General features: G+C 40.1%; 1 protein-coding gene across 6 annotated transcripts in view; it reads right to left on the bottom strand.

Annotated features, from left to right (window-relative positions):
• Window positions 1-14,759, bottom strand: part of TTC7A (tetratricopeptide repeat domain 7A) — a 199,630-nt gene that overhangs the window by 150,672 nt on the left and 34,199 nt on the right. For all 6 annotated transcript variants that reach the window (XM_085577185.1, XM_085577184.1, XM_085577187.1 and 3 more), the window contains one exon: window positions 697-827. In XM_085577185.1, coding sequence (XP_085433311.1) covers window positions 697-827 — 131 coding nt within the window. The remainder of the gene's footprint in view (window positions 1-696; window positions 828-14,759) is intronic.

The following is a 14,759-nucleotide window of genomic DNA, read 5'->3' as shown; positions in this document are numbered from 1 at the left end:
TATTATCTGATGGCTCAATGAAGGGCTCCCAGTATCCATCCTACCAACCACTGGCTAAGCAGCTACTTGCTACTAATCACAGCATCTTGGAAGGGACCTTAAAGATCATCTAGCTTCAACCCTCCTGCCATGAGCAGGGACACCTTCCACTGTACCAGGCAGCTCAAGGCCCTACTTGGCCTGGCTTTGAACACTTCCAGGGATGGAGGACCTAGGTTCTAATATTCTGGATTCCTCAAGGTTCACCTGGAGAAGGTGAAGCACTGGTAATTAAACAGCTATGGCTGACCCAAAAAAGATTTCTTTCAGCTCATTAGGGATCTCAATAGCCACTGCTGAGTATCATTTCCACAGCAGGAATGTAAAATGTTACAAGTTCCTTCACATAAGAACTTGCCCTGCAAAGTTCATAGTTCCTCTTTAGTAAGGGCTAAACTTGAGATGCAACTTGTGCATATCTGAAGTATTTGGTGCTTCACCCAGGCAGAACTTCTTTCCAGACCTCCAGAAACCAGCTAAACTGCCATTTTGCAAATGATTTTACTGAGATACCTCACTTCTCCAACTTGTTCTCAGACTCCCTGCTATGATCACTTAATATTTCTCAATTTTTTTATTTTTGCTGTCAAACCCTGAAAATTCCACTCAGGCCACCAGGCAATACCCTTACATACATTACAATACATTTCTTCTTACCTTCTCAAGGTCCTGCAAGTATACCTGGGCAATAACACATGCTCTCTCAAAACAAGCTGTGACTTCCTCCTCCCTTTCACACAGTCGAGCACGAGAGGCAATTGAGTTGGTTGAGCGCTCCAGTGACAAACCTGCAAAATGGCAACATCTTCTTTAACTGAGGCCCACAAACAGCAGTATGGCCATATTATTCTTAATTTACCAGCTGATAAGAAGACTTTTCCACATGTGGTTTCTCTTGATTTGAGGACTTTCAGCACACTACCCCCATGAAAATACAAGTCCTACACATGCAAGGCATCTTTGTCATGCTGCTCTAACACACAGTGCCACTGCACACTCCTGCCTTTCAAATATTTTATGAAGACAGGACACACAATCCCTCTGGTAGGAATCAGCAAAAAGAGAAATTATGGCCTGTATTTCCAACGATAGCTATAGATATTGGGTGCTTCAATTCAGTGCCAGCCTGGCACTGAATGTGATAATTTCTAGGCATCTGCTACTTCAAATGAAGCTTTCAATAAGCAGCAGTGTTGAGGGAAAAAAAAAAAAAATCCCTAACTGGAAAATTATACAGAAACAAAGTCGGAAAATCTGAGGCCTCTCTTGGAAAATTTGACCACATGCAGATTGCTCACGGACACACAGTAAGCTCTTGGCAAGGCACAGGAGACTCTTAACCACAAGATCACTCCCTTTCCAAAGGAAGGAAAAAACTCAGTTTTGTACTACTGAACTTTTCTTGTATCATTATCCAACACCACCAACAAACACAGAGTGTGTTAACTGAAGATGCACAGCTACAGGCCCCTATGTTAAAAATTTCTGCTATCAGACCCTTGTCTGGTATCACACCCTATCCTTAGATCTAACTGGATAGGCTACACATCCATATACCAGTTTTACTCTGATAGGTACAGGTTCTTATGCCACACTAGATCTCTACGAGACATCACTGCTTGAAAACTTGGATCTTCACCAATCACAACTGCACCAACATCTCGTAGCCCAACACATGTTGCAAAAAGTTCAGCACATGCTTTCTGATGAATTTTATATAGAACATTCCCTAATAACAATGACAAATATGTAAGATGCAATACAAAATTCTAGTGTTCCTGACATAGATCCAGAGCTGACAAAAGAAGAAAAGAATTCAGCTGTCCAGACAGCTCTCCAATGAAGTAATTTCAACTGCTCCAGCATATGGCAATGGATTTGGGAGGACCCACCACAGGCATCAACCATCACCTCAGTCTGCTCATTCCAGGAGTCTTGGCAACAACCTGCTGTGAGGCAGCAACAGGCAGCCAGGCTTCCCCATGATGTATGATACAGTCTGGCCCTCATGCTGGAGGAGCCTGAGGTTCCTAGGCAGTCAGCTTTGTTTACTTCTAACCTTCAACATTTGTTCTGTCCCCTTGGTTACTCCGCGAGGAGTTTCCCTATCTCATCTCTTACATTTGAGCCAGACACAAGCAGTTATTTCAGTGGGTTGGGAAAAGGTCTCCCTGGTTCAAGCTCAGGAGGTGGCTTCCCACTCCTTCTGTCCTCTCCCAGGTCAGAAGGACACGGCGTGTTCCCTCAAAGATCTGTATCTTGGAGCAACACACATTCGTACCTTTCACCTCTGAAAATACAGACCAGAGTGAAACAGGAGGACTGAATTTACTTCAAACTGACAGGGTGTGTGGGACAGGGATGACAATCATTTTGCTGCTTTTAACTAATGCCCAATATGTGTTTTCTTCTTCCTTCTGACAAACACCTTGTACAGCATCCAGATATAACAGATTCTGTTTTTACTTCATCTATGAAGTCTCTGTCTTGATATCATGGATTGTTTTCCTATTATTTTGAAGCTTCCCTTTTCCAACCCTGTAACTTTGTAATGAGTGAAGGGAAAAAATGCTCATTAACTCTCTCTACAGCAAAAGAATAAACCAAAAGTATCCAGCGCTACAGTCAGAACAAATAACCTTCAAATATTCTTCTTACATCTGTCTCAGTTTTATCTACCTCTGAATTTCTAGTAATTCCCTTAAGTGAAAATAAATTTTAAGAAGTTTGCATTTCAGAGCCATTCCCCTTAAGTGCAAAGTAAGCTGAGGACCCTGCAAAAAAAATGCAGTACAATCCACTGACATTCATATACAAGCAGCATTTATTCAAACTGCAAGAGCCATCCTAACACAGTCTGTACAGGGGCGTTTATTGTGGGAGATGTCACACAGATAGAACAGGCTGATAAAAAACCATTTACATACATGCTACAGCCCACTGCAAGGAGTTACTCTCTCTAAGCTCTGACATGGGGGAGGAAAGCAAGTAGCCTCTGCCAGCATCAGATACTGACAACAAACATGCCCATCCATGCAAGTCAGAAAAACAGAGCTGGGGCTGATCAGAGATGGGGGAAGGAGCATCTCCAGAAGGATTCTTGCCACAGGAAGTATCCAGCAATACACAGTGTGCTGAAACAGATACTGTGCTACACTGCACTAATTGTAAAGGGCTGGAAGGAAAAATGACCCACATGATGCGACATTAGTCATGGTTCTCTCTATTACTGAATGCACTGACCTGATGCCATTCCAGTACAACATCTCTACAGAATCCAAACAAGGCTATTCTTCCCTACCACAGAAATGCAATGAAAAGAAAAATCAGAGCAAGCAGACTGAAAATCCAATATACAAGGGGAAGAACAGAAGAAGTTACCTACTCTTGCAGCCACCAATTCAGTTCCCACAGTACAAAGCCTCAACAATAAGATTTGGTTAGGATGCAGTTGGGTAAGACTTGACAAGCTCACCAGCACAAATTCCACTAACTCTTGTCCATTCTCCAGTTACCAGCGCAGAAAAGACTTTGTAGCACAACACACAATTTAAATTCAACTCAGTTTCTACAATGTGTCAGAAACCACTAAAGTGCATGTTACTTCCACACTGGGTTTAGCAAGAAAAGTAGAGCTATTGCCAAGATACAATTACCTTCCAAGTAAATCATAAGGCTACATGCTTTCTTGTTAGCTGGTTAAGGTAAAGGGACCGAGGTATTTTTCACAATTAGCTGTGGTAAGAGAATGTCAACTTAAAGTTTATCTATACTAAGATTTTTCTCATATGAATCAGGTGCCCAAATTTAAATAGCTACATACCTATATACTGTAATAGTGTATCATACATTGCAGACAGTTTTCTAATACAGTATGGCCCAGGCTCAAGATTTTGAGATCTTTTTTCCAGATTATCCTTCTTTAAAAGAACAAATTCTACCCACTTCAGAGAAAGAACTTTCTACGTATAGAAATGCTGCTTTTCTCTCCTGCATAAAGGCAAAGCTTCCCTTCACCTTGTCTAGTTCTCCCAATTATTCACTTCTGGCTCTTCACTTTGCCCCTTCTTCCCTGCCCCCAAATCTAAGCTGCATTTATGTAAGAAAAAACCCAAATCCTTAAGGTCTGTAAGATGTACCACTGAAGTAATCTCTTCCTTGAGTTGAAATGCACTGCTCTCATATGGAAATCTGAAAGGGGAAATTTTATGAAGGCGTATTTCCACTTTCATCTATTTTCACATTCCTTGCCAAGGGAAGACATTGATATCATATAGCTCCAATGCTCTGAGGTGCTATTATTACCAGAACTGGAACATCCAAGTGCACATGGACACATGGTATCAGAGTCTCAGCAACATAAATGGGATGAATATTCATGCTGGAAGGAATCCTTGAAGGCACATGGTCTGACTTGCTACACAAAGAAGGGCCAGCTCAGGGTGTTACCCAGCTTGGTCTTGAAAGCCTCAGTGCACAGATGGAGACTGCACATGGACTAGGGAGGAGACTAAGCTGGCTTTTCTATGATTCATAAACTAGCTCACCAAATAGCAGTGCTCCACCTTCCAAGTACGAACAATGCACCACTCCTTTCCATTTTACACAGATTTCAACCTTCCTATACTTGGATCAATTTAGACAACCAGGAAATAGGTGCAAGAATTCAGGGTCATCACTTTCACCAACAGTGCTAGCCTGCAGCTGCTAAAATCCCATGACCCAGGAGCATCAGAGCTACCTGACAAGCTGAGGAAGAGATCAAAGAAAAGCAACGGCAAGAACCCACAACCAAACTCATGTGTTGTATCCCAGTGCTACATGTTAAACATACCTATGGCAACCTGAAGCAAAAGACATCTTAGTGTGTAACTTACAGCTCTGCCAACAGCACCAGCCCGTCTGCAGAGCAGGATTCCACTGTTTGTGCTTCTGCCACACAGACAGGCCAGCCCGGCCAGAAGAGAATGTGATGCTAAGATAAGTGCATGCAATAGTTTTACTCTATGTACAGGAATTTAAGTCATTTGTCTTGAGGTAAGCTGTGTATGACGATACTGCATGGCAGCAGCTGCTGCAAGGAAACTGGCTATGTGCACATTCCCATCCTGGAGAATGCCAGGTCATTCCAGGTCACTGTCCCCAAGCAGAGGATGCACTTCACTTCTACCACGTGGCCTTCAGTCTATTTCAGAAACGTGGCTCTAGGAAATTAATTAGCATTGAAGCAAGATTATTTTTAAGACTTCAAACATATACACGTACATGCTGACTAATCAATATTCATCAGAATACCAAACACTTTCCAGAGACAAAATTCAAAAGCACAACCAAACCACTCTAGATATGGTATTACAACCAATTTGCCCTGCCAGCTAAGGTTTGAACTTACAAGCACAGTCCTCAATTAACCTATTCCATTACAGTGTCTTGGAAAGCAAAACAGCCCAAACCTCAACAAACAGCAGTTGGGATTAGTTAGACACAGGCAAGACCCAGCACCATGCATTTTTTCTGCCACAATCCACAGAAGTTTAAATAATTCACAACCTGGTCTAGACACTTTTCTCCCCAGCAACTAAGCTATGATTTTTTTTTCAGCAGGACTTATTTGCAATGGAAATAGAAGAGGGGGAAGAAAGGCCTAGAAGCCCTTGATTTTGAATACATTGATTCATACTGCAGCCCATGAAAGATGGGGACAAAGAGACAAGTTTTCTGTTCAACAAAGCTGCATGTACTTCTTTGACTGCTGCTTCCTATTATACAGGATTATTTTAAAATTCAGGCAATCTGTTACAATCTTGAGGTATCTTTCATGCAGAAGTCTCAAAGGTAAAAGACAAAAAATTCCAGTATCCCCACATAAAATTATCTGAAGACCTTTCTAACTGTAAGTTGTGAATGAAGCTTAAAATTTAAGTAACATGTGAAGGTTGCTCAGTTGCATCAATACAGAACTCATGACCTCCTACTCCCTGCTTTTCTACTAGATGCAATAAACCAACGCTAACAATGTTACCCCAATTATTTTCAAAGCAACAACTCTATCTGGTTAGACTTGAAATTACAGCTCAAGTTTATTGCTAAAATTAGAACAGCGTTTTGATCGAGTGTCTGTGAAGCCAGAAGGCAGCAAGCACTCCCCTGAGATGCAACCTCAGTCCCCTGCCCTCAATCAATACTTCATAGGCTCTGCATCACACTGCATACCCTCTGCATAGCAGAACTCAGCAACCTCAATCCACAGACACTAATTCTTTGGAGCATATTCACACCTGCTCAACTGGCTGTTCTTCACCTCCATGGCATATCTTTTAATCTTTGCCTTAATCTATAATACAATGGTCTCCAAAATTCCTTGATCATATTAAGGAAAAAAAATTTACCACGCATACTTCAACATAGGCATACAGTTACATACGTTCACAAACTACTACATATTTATGTCTTTATTTTTTCAAAAATACCTGCTAGATAACATGCTACTGACAGCTACCTGCAAATTCAGAACACTTGACTTTTTGTAAAAGCAAAAAGGCAGTAATTCGCCTTTAAGTTTGACAACTATTTTAACCATTTTGCCATGAAATAACCACTGAGCTGTGGTGTGTACAGATTTTCATGGTCATTCCCCATCTCATACAAACTAGATTTTATTTAAAAGTCTTGTGTTTCTAAAGCTAACCTCTCTGATGCCATCCTACAGCACTTTGTGCATTTCTGGACTGAACTGTCTTCCTAAGTAGTTCTTAATTTATTTCATTATTGAACCAAAACATGGCAATTTCCTTAAGATGAGACATGTTAGAAACATTTATACTTCCATGCTACTACATATCAAGCCTCCCACACTGCCCCATTTCATCTAATACCTGTTTTTTCAAGTCTTTGGCAATGTCTTCTGTGTCTCTTTCAAAGGAAAGCATTTTAGTTTGCTGCCACATAGTTTTTTTTCATATTACTTCTGCCATTTTTCCACAGCAGGAAGAATAAGTGTTTCCCCAATGGTATTTTTTTTGATATTTTGCTTTTACATAAGAAAGCTCAAGAGAGGCTTCTAAAAATTTAAGTACTTGAGTGTCATTAGACTTCAATGATTAGATCCAATCCAACTGTCACTGTTTTTACTTGATTGAAAAGCTCATGCTAATAATACAAGCTCTGACATTCTTACCATTCACTTGTGCTCCTATTTCTAGTATTACCTGAAATCCACAGGTTTTTGAGGGACTGTTTCTCTTTAAGCTACATATCTATTTCATAAGGGCTAGTTTAATTAAAACTAGACAATATACTACACAAATCCACTTAAGTAGGCACAAGTGAGCTGAAACATATGAAATTGAATGAACTAGTGAGGATGCCCTTCTACAGTGTGAAACATCCTGTTTTGTAAGACACTTTTGTAGACTCTACATTGCACAAGACCTTCTGGCATACAGACTAAGTCAGGAAACCACTTTCAATTAAATACTAAAGGTTAATTTCAATGTGAGTTTTTTGGGGTTTGTTTTTGGTTTGGTTTTTTTTTTGGTTTTTTTTTTTTTTTTTTTTGCTGGTGGATTTTTAAAGAAAATAATAATTTATAGCACTTTTGTTCTGCAACAGAGTAGATAATCTTGCTCAACCCCTGGGGCACTACTCTGAGGACCACTGCTATAACATCTTGATTGTCTTGGTATAAGAGGCCACCTCCATTCTGTGACATCAAGATACATCTACTGGAGCACTGCTCTGAGGCACAGCAAACACAGGGGTGATCAGCAATCTTTTACAGCCCCACATCTAAAGACTTTGTCAACACCATCCACATACATCCATGAACTGTCATGGCAGAAATTACTCTTTTTCCCTGGTCTAACAGAAAGAAGCGCAAGAGAAAAAAAGCTAAGTTGAAAGGGCTCAAGGGAGAGGAGATGGTACTGATGACCAAGTACTAGAACTTATTCAGCTTGAGTTCATCTGCACTACAGTTAAGCAGAATCACCAGCAAGAAATTTCTCTTCTAGCTGCAGAGTCACTGAATCAGACTAGCTCCAGAATCCTGTGTTCAAATTTTTGGCACCTCTCTACAAGAAAGACCTTGAGCTGCTGGAGCATGGTCAGAGAAGGGCAACACAGCTGGTGAAGGATCAGGAGCACAAGTTCTATGAGGAGCAGCTGAGGATGCTTAGCCTGGAGAAAAAGCTAAGCTCTCTACAATTACCTGAAAGGAGAGCATAGCAAGGTGGGGGTGAGTCTCTTCTACAACATACTGAGCAACAGAACAAGAGAAAATGGCCTCAAGTTGCACCAGGACAGGGCTCAATTGGGTATGAGGAAAAATTTATTCACTTAAAGAGCAGTCAGGCATTGGAACAGGCTGCCCAGGAGTCATCATCTCTGGAGGTATTTCAAAGATGTGTACCTGTAGGGACATGGTTTATTACTGGATTTGGCAGTGCTGGGTTAATGGTTGCATTTCATGATCTTGCAGGTCTTTTCCAATCTGAATGATTCTATGTATATTTGGGGAGCAGAAGGGCAATTCATATTTTACTATGCTGATTTGTATCAAGCACTCAAGACAATCCTACTTAGTTACTAGAATGGACAGAGCATGCAAGGACTTGCTGCCTTGTCACTTAGAAGTCAGATACATTTGAAGCTTACTCCAGGGTAAACCACCACCTGGAAACCTTCCTGTAGCCACTGGACACATACCATGGTACACAACACAGCCCCAGCTGTATTCACACATCACTGCCATCACAGCCACCTAAAAGCCACCTCTAGCTTAGGCCATCTGCAACTACGTTTGTATTTATTATTTTCTACTGAAATTAAATGTAGTTGTTTCATTTAACCCTACAAACATTGCTCTATTTCCTCAGAAAAGCATGGGCAAATACTCTTCCACCTCCTGGTGCTGCTAACCCCACAGCTTTAGACAACTAAGTCATAGTGCAGAAGGTGGAGAAGGTTTTATGTATGTGCACAATCACCACCTGCAACTGCGTGTGGGAGCAGAATAACTAAACTTTACCATTGCAGAAACCAAGTCACATTAACAAAAGGAACCAGAAAGTATTCCCTTTTTCCACTTCCCAAATTTCAGTCATCTGCACTTAGTGGCCTGCATCTAACTCCTTGAAAGTCTGAAGTAAACATTCATGCTGCATTTGTCATAGCTGACTGTGCTAGAAGTGCAAACTACTTCTAGAACAGTAAACCATCTGATCCAACAGCAGAGAAAAGCTCACGGAGCACAACAGAAAAGCCTAAGTGCATCAAGAACACCAAGGTTGGGCTTGGCAACTTTTTCACATCCAAGCAGGAAAGCAGTGGCACAAAGGAACACAATTCACCAGCATGCAATATGTTCAAAATCATTGTCATAATGTAAGGGCAACTCCAGACTCTTAAAAATGCTTTTCTGAAACCCCAAATAAAACATACAAATACTAGGTCCTTTTATCAAGACATCAACATCTACAAAGTGGGGGTTTTGCCTATCAGACAGCTACTCTGATACCAGCATGAATTAACAGCATGCTTCCTGTCTTGCTGTCAGAATTGTGAAAACCAGCCCTTTGAAGTGCATACCAGGTATACAAAAAACTCTCTCCCTCTTATGTGGATTAATATTTAAAAGATGCATCTTTTGCCAAGCAAAAGTGAAAAGTTCTGCCAACAAACTGTCTTATTTTAATTTTAATGTCCTTTGTTTCATACATCCTTTTGGCTGGGACTCAATTTTTCTAATGGCCAGGCAAGGAAACTAATTTTATTATTTAGTTCTGTTTAAGAGGAACCCATCTCCCACAGATCTCAGTTCTCAGAGAGGCAAATCTCCATCTTTTGTATTCATTAGAGGATTCCAACAAAGGAATTTGTGCCCTGCCCCTGCCAGACCTTTAAAAAAATCCAAACAAAACCCATAAAAAACCCAAAAAAACCATACACACACACAAAAAAAAACCCCACCAGCACCACCAAAAAAATCACCCCAAAAAAAAAAAAACCCCAAAAAACCAAAAAAACACCACAAATTCTACTCTTCTACTGTGTCCCATTAAGTTCTACTTAGTCACATCAGCAGCTGGAATTACTGACAAAATTAACCTCACCAAGGAGTTGCAGCAGTTAGGTAATAGAGAGAACTACAAGAAAAATATATCATCTCAAAAGCAGCATGTAGGTTAACAGTTGCATGCTGGCAACTGTTCATCATCCTCATGAAGCCCATCACTGAAAAGCTACCTCTGTATATGGAAAAAAGTTAAATCAAATTTTTAGGTAACTTTCCCCTGAGCTACCACCCAAACCTATGCTCTTCTCATCTCAACTTAGTGCCCAGTATAATGCTGGCTCTTCATGATCAGCAAGCTTTCCCAAGGCAAATGAAGAACAGTGGTGTTGTCTTCAGCAAGGTTCTAGATACCTTTCTCAACACTTCAATGAACTAAAGTGGCCTCAGTCAGCATTAGCACTTCCAAGGTGGGCAGGTTCCAGACAGTCGTGAATTGGGACCCCTGGGAAGTCAGAACACATTAAGGTAACAACACTTTTGGTTTAAATGGGATCATTAAAGTATAGAAGATTTAGACTTTTGAGTAAAAGCTCATGGTACATGTGCCATAATGTCACCAGTGTCTAAGTGACATGATACTTGACACTGAAATTAATGGCAAAAAACAGGGAGGGAATTCAGGCTCAAGATTTTTTCCCCCTGCACCTTACAACCTGCTGCCCATTTCTGCTAAACGGGTACATCCAAGCACACTGCCCTCAGGTCAGACAGGAAAAGCAATGCAGGCAGGATGAAAACTCAGTTTCTAGGGAGGTTGGGGTCAGCTGTGCTGGAAGGAGGCGAGGAAGATCCGAGTTCTCTCTGCTTTTACCACTCGCAGATTCGAGTACTTTCCTTGTAGCCACGTAGCTCCTAAACAGCAATACAGAAATGGATCATCTTTACCCTGACATGGGTGATTACAACATGTTTTCACTTTCTCCATTAGTGCTTAGAGAGAATATAAAGCAAACTATTTAGCTGATCATGGGACAAATGTAATCAACCTTCCATTAACCCATTTTCTACCCTTGTCTCAGTGGACAAGGTATGTTCTTACATAGTAAGATATACACACACCATCTCTTTTTAGGCATTGCAGCAGATTTTTCTTAAGGAACTTCAAAAACTCTTTAAAATTATCTTGTAGTAAAAATCCCAAGCACAAGAGTATGTATAACCACTGAGAGGGGGTCTTTGGCATACAACAATATTCCAAACACTGTCTGCAAAAAGAAGACATCCTGAAAAGTGCTAGGCCCTCTGAAACAAGGGACAGACTCAGAAACTGCATCTTCAGTCCATCAAGAGAGTTATAAAACGTGACCTAAATTAAAATACTTGTGAGAAAAAGAAGTTAGAAGTGTAAAGTGACTTTCAAAATAAGCTTATGAAATAATGACCCTACAAAACTATATGATGTTTCTAAACTCAATTGTTCGGTATTTGAAATTGTTCAAACTACTGGTACTCAAAATCATTCCACACAGTCTGTATTCCAGAACACTCCACAGTTTGATCTATGATACTATGATCCCACTTACCAAAAATTAAGTGAACAAAAATCTCATTCCAGAGAATCTAACACAAAACTCTAATTAAAAGTAAGGCTGCTTAAGTTAAGACAATAACACACAATAACCCAATGTTACTTAAGTGGAATACATCCTTGCACCATGGGGTTGGCAGCATTTAGTGAAGAACTGAACTAGAAAAGTTAGTAGCTTAGGATCTGAAATAAGAGTTTGATGAAGCATGGAATAGTCTTTAAAATAGAGGTGTTCTTTTGCAAAGAGGACAAAAAAATCCCCCCCTCCCCCCCCCCAAAAAAAAACAAAACCACAACAAAACAAACATCCCAAACCAAACCCATAAACCTTACCTTTCTCCCTTTCCATTATATTACTTAGTTCAATGAACCAACAATGAATGAAATTGTAATTAACAGAAAAGCTTATTTTTTCCATTTTAATCTATGAATTTTAAAAAAATGTACATATGACAAGAAATTTATCAGCTTATCAGAAACACTGAGTTAAATAAATTCATTTATTAAACTGAAAATTCTTAATCAAATTCTTTAGCGAGGAGGGAAAAGTAGATTTACCAGAACACAGCTTTGCAATAAAGCTCTACATTTTACTCTAATTTTCAAACAAAAGCAACTGAATACAAATCTCATCTAGGAAATTATTCATCACGTAGAAAACTGTATTACAAAAATGGATGACACACAAGCAAATGTCAAAATTAAAGACTCCAATTAAGCATATAAACAAGTGTGTGATAAATCCTCTGATTAGCTAGAATGAACTTTAATACCAAGACTGCATTTACTGTATGCAAACCTACTGCTTTTAACAGTAGTACAAGCCAACAAAATAAGAAATTAATTAAGAGAAGAATCACTAAGAAGTTTAAAACAGTTTATTCAAATTTTGAGGCTTCACTTGGTCAATTTAAAACCATGATTAAAACCAAGCAAACCAGTTTTCAAACCTGCTTAGTAAAACATCAGGTTTTATGTTTATCTCTGTGTGATATCAATATTCTCCTTTTAGAACACCACCAGAATCTCCAAACAACCACTTCCAGTATTAGAAACCCAAGACAATAATTTCACATGAGCAGAAAGCAGAACAATATAATTCAAAGTATACAGATCTCACTACCATTGAATTTTAAAAAGATACAACCACAAGAGAAACAGGAACACACGTAGGCTCAGCAATTTGTTCTAGGACTGAACCAACACAAAATAACTCAAAACAAGATGTGCTGAACCCAGGACACTGGAAGCAGGTTCCAGTCTATCTGGAACCTGCTATGCAGTCTGTTTATCATTATTGAACTCAGGACAAACCCATATGTGGCAGTGTCAAGGTTTTGCTTTCAGAAATATGACTCACAGATCTTAGGAGAGCTCCAAAATTCAGTGGCTCAATCCAGCAATGTTTGTCTCAAGATTTTATCTTTGGTTTTTCTCAAGTGTCACACCACAGATCTTAAGCATTTTTAAATTACTAAAATGGGTCCAAGAACAAAATACAGATAGCTCTGAACCACTGCACTAACAGTCTCATTTCCTTGTAGATATGATTTGGATTTGGTTGGATTTGTTACGATAAAACACAGACAATTACCAAGGCTTCTTACAGGCACATTATCACCTTGCTCTCTTTCCACATCTTTCCAAAGATCTTAGAAGACCAAGCTCCCATTGCAGCCTTTTGACAAAATAGATGTCTTTTCTAAAGTTAAAAAAACCTCAAAATCTAAAGAACAAAACCACCTAGAAAGAAAATTAAAAAGATAAATTTAAACTTAGTCTGCAGTCTTCTCTCACAGTCACCAGAGAAGAGGCTGTATTGTACACCACGACTCACAAACTGTGTCAGATGCCATTTGAAGAGCTGAGGAATCACCCCAGAACAGCCAACTTCTGACTCTACAGAGAGGTCAGCCTGAAGCTGCACAAATTAAACCCACCCTGAGTTGCCAAATGGCCAATAATAACACAAAAATGACTAGATTACAAAAATTATAGGATGGACTGGGAGAAAAGGAGAAAAACAGGCAGTGGGACTTTTAAAGCTTTAACTCCCTAGAAATCCATTTAGAAACCAGATACTATGTGCAATCCTATGGCATTGCTGCACAAATATAGGCAGCAATAGATAATAGCTATCTCTAGGCTATCCCACACCAGGTAGAGGAAGTCCAGTGCCTGGCCTGACAGACACAGCCATCAGCACAGGGCTGACTCACCTTGCAGCAGCTCTGACACATCCCTGACCACAAGCTAAAGCCCTTCTCAGTCATTACAAAGTCAGGACCCACACAACACAGGAGCCCTGCCTGACTCTCCATCCCCCAGGCTGATAACAGCCTGCTCTCAGCAGCACAGCAAACATTGCCACATCAGAGAAGCCTTTCTTGGAGCTCAGGTATGCTGAAAGCCCTGGCTAGAGCTACCCAGTGCTTTGTAAGGGTTAGGTAGTAGCCTAAACTACTACCAGGAAGAGTTACTCTTTCAAAGAGCAATATCTGCAGAGTTTCTGCAGCAAGCACAAGCAGAGTGGGCTCTAACATCTACACATTTTGTTCAGAAGACTTTTTTGCTTGCTGTTTCAAATAGACACCACCAGGTAACAAAGCCACAGTGTGTCCCAACTGAATTAGAAGCAAAGTTTACTTACTCAATACTGTTTTATGCAACACAGAGCGGCTTGCATCAGAGATTACCAGCAATAATATGAACTGAGCAGAACTAAAATTTTAAGGAGGGATTGACTTCATGGAGAATGGGGAGGAAGGAGACAAGTACAAACCAACCACCTATTAAGTAACCATAGAGGTTAAAATTAGTCATAATAAAAAATCAAACAAACAATTGTCAGAGCTCCACTCACAGCACCCACAAAACTTGTCTCCTCACAATGCAGGGATTTAGAAACAGAACAGGAAGCAGCAGTCAGATGAGACACTGGAGAATCTTGCTCTCTGCCATTTCTCCTGAGACTTGCCAATTGCACAAGCCCTCATACTGATAAAGAACTTCAAAGTTTACTTCTTGATGCTCATCTTGTGTGGAAGTTTAGTGAGAAGGCACAAAAAAAATTTCTTCTCTGCTCAACTTCTTCAATCCAAACATAAGGGTACAAAT

Source organism: Lonchura striata, chromosome 3 (assembly GCF_050655825.1).
Source record: "Lonchura striata isolate lonStrDom1 chromosome 3, ASM5065582v1, whole genome shotgun sequence".
Classification (NCBI taxonomy): domain Eukaryota; kingdom Metazoa; phylum Chordata; class Aves; order Passeriformes; family Estrildidae; genus Lonchura; species Lonchura striata.
Note: the sequence above shows the minus strand (reverse complement) of the source record. Positions and strands in the feature narration are given on the sequence as shown.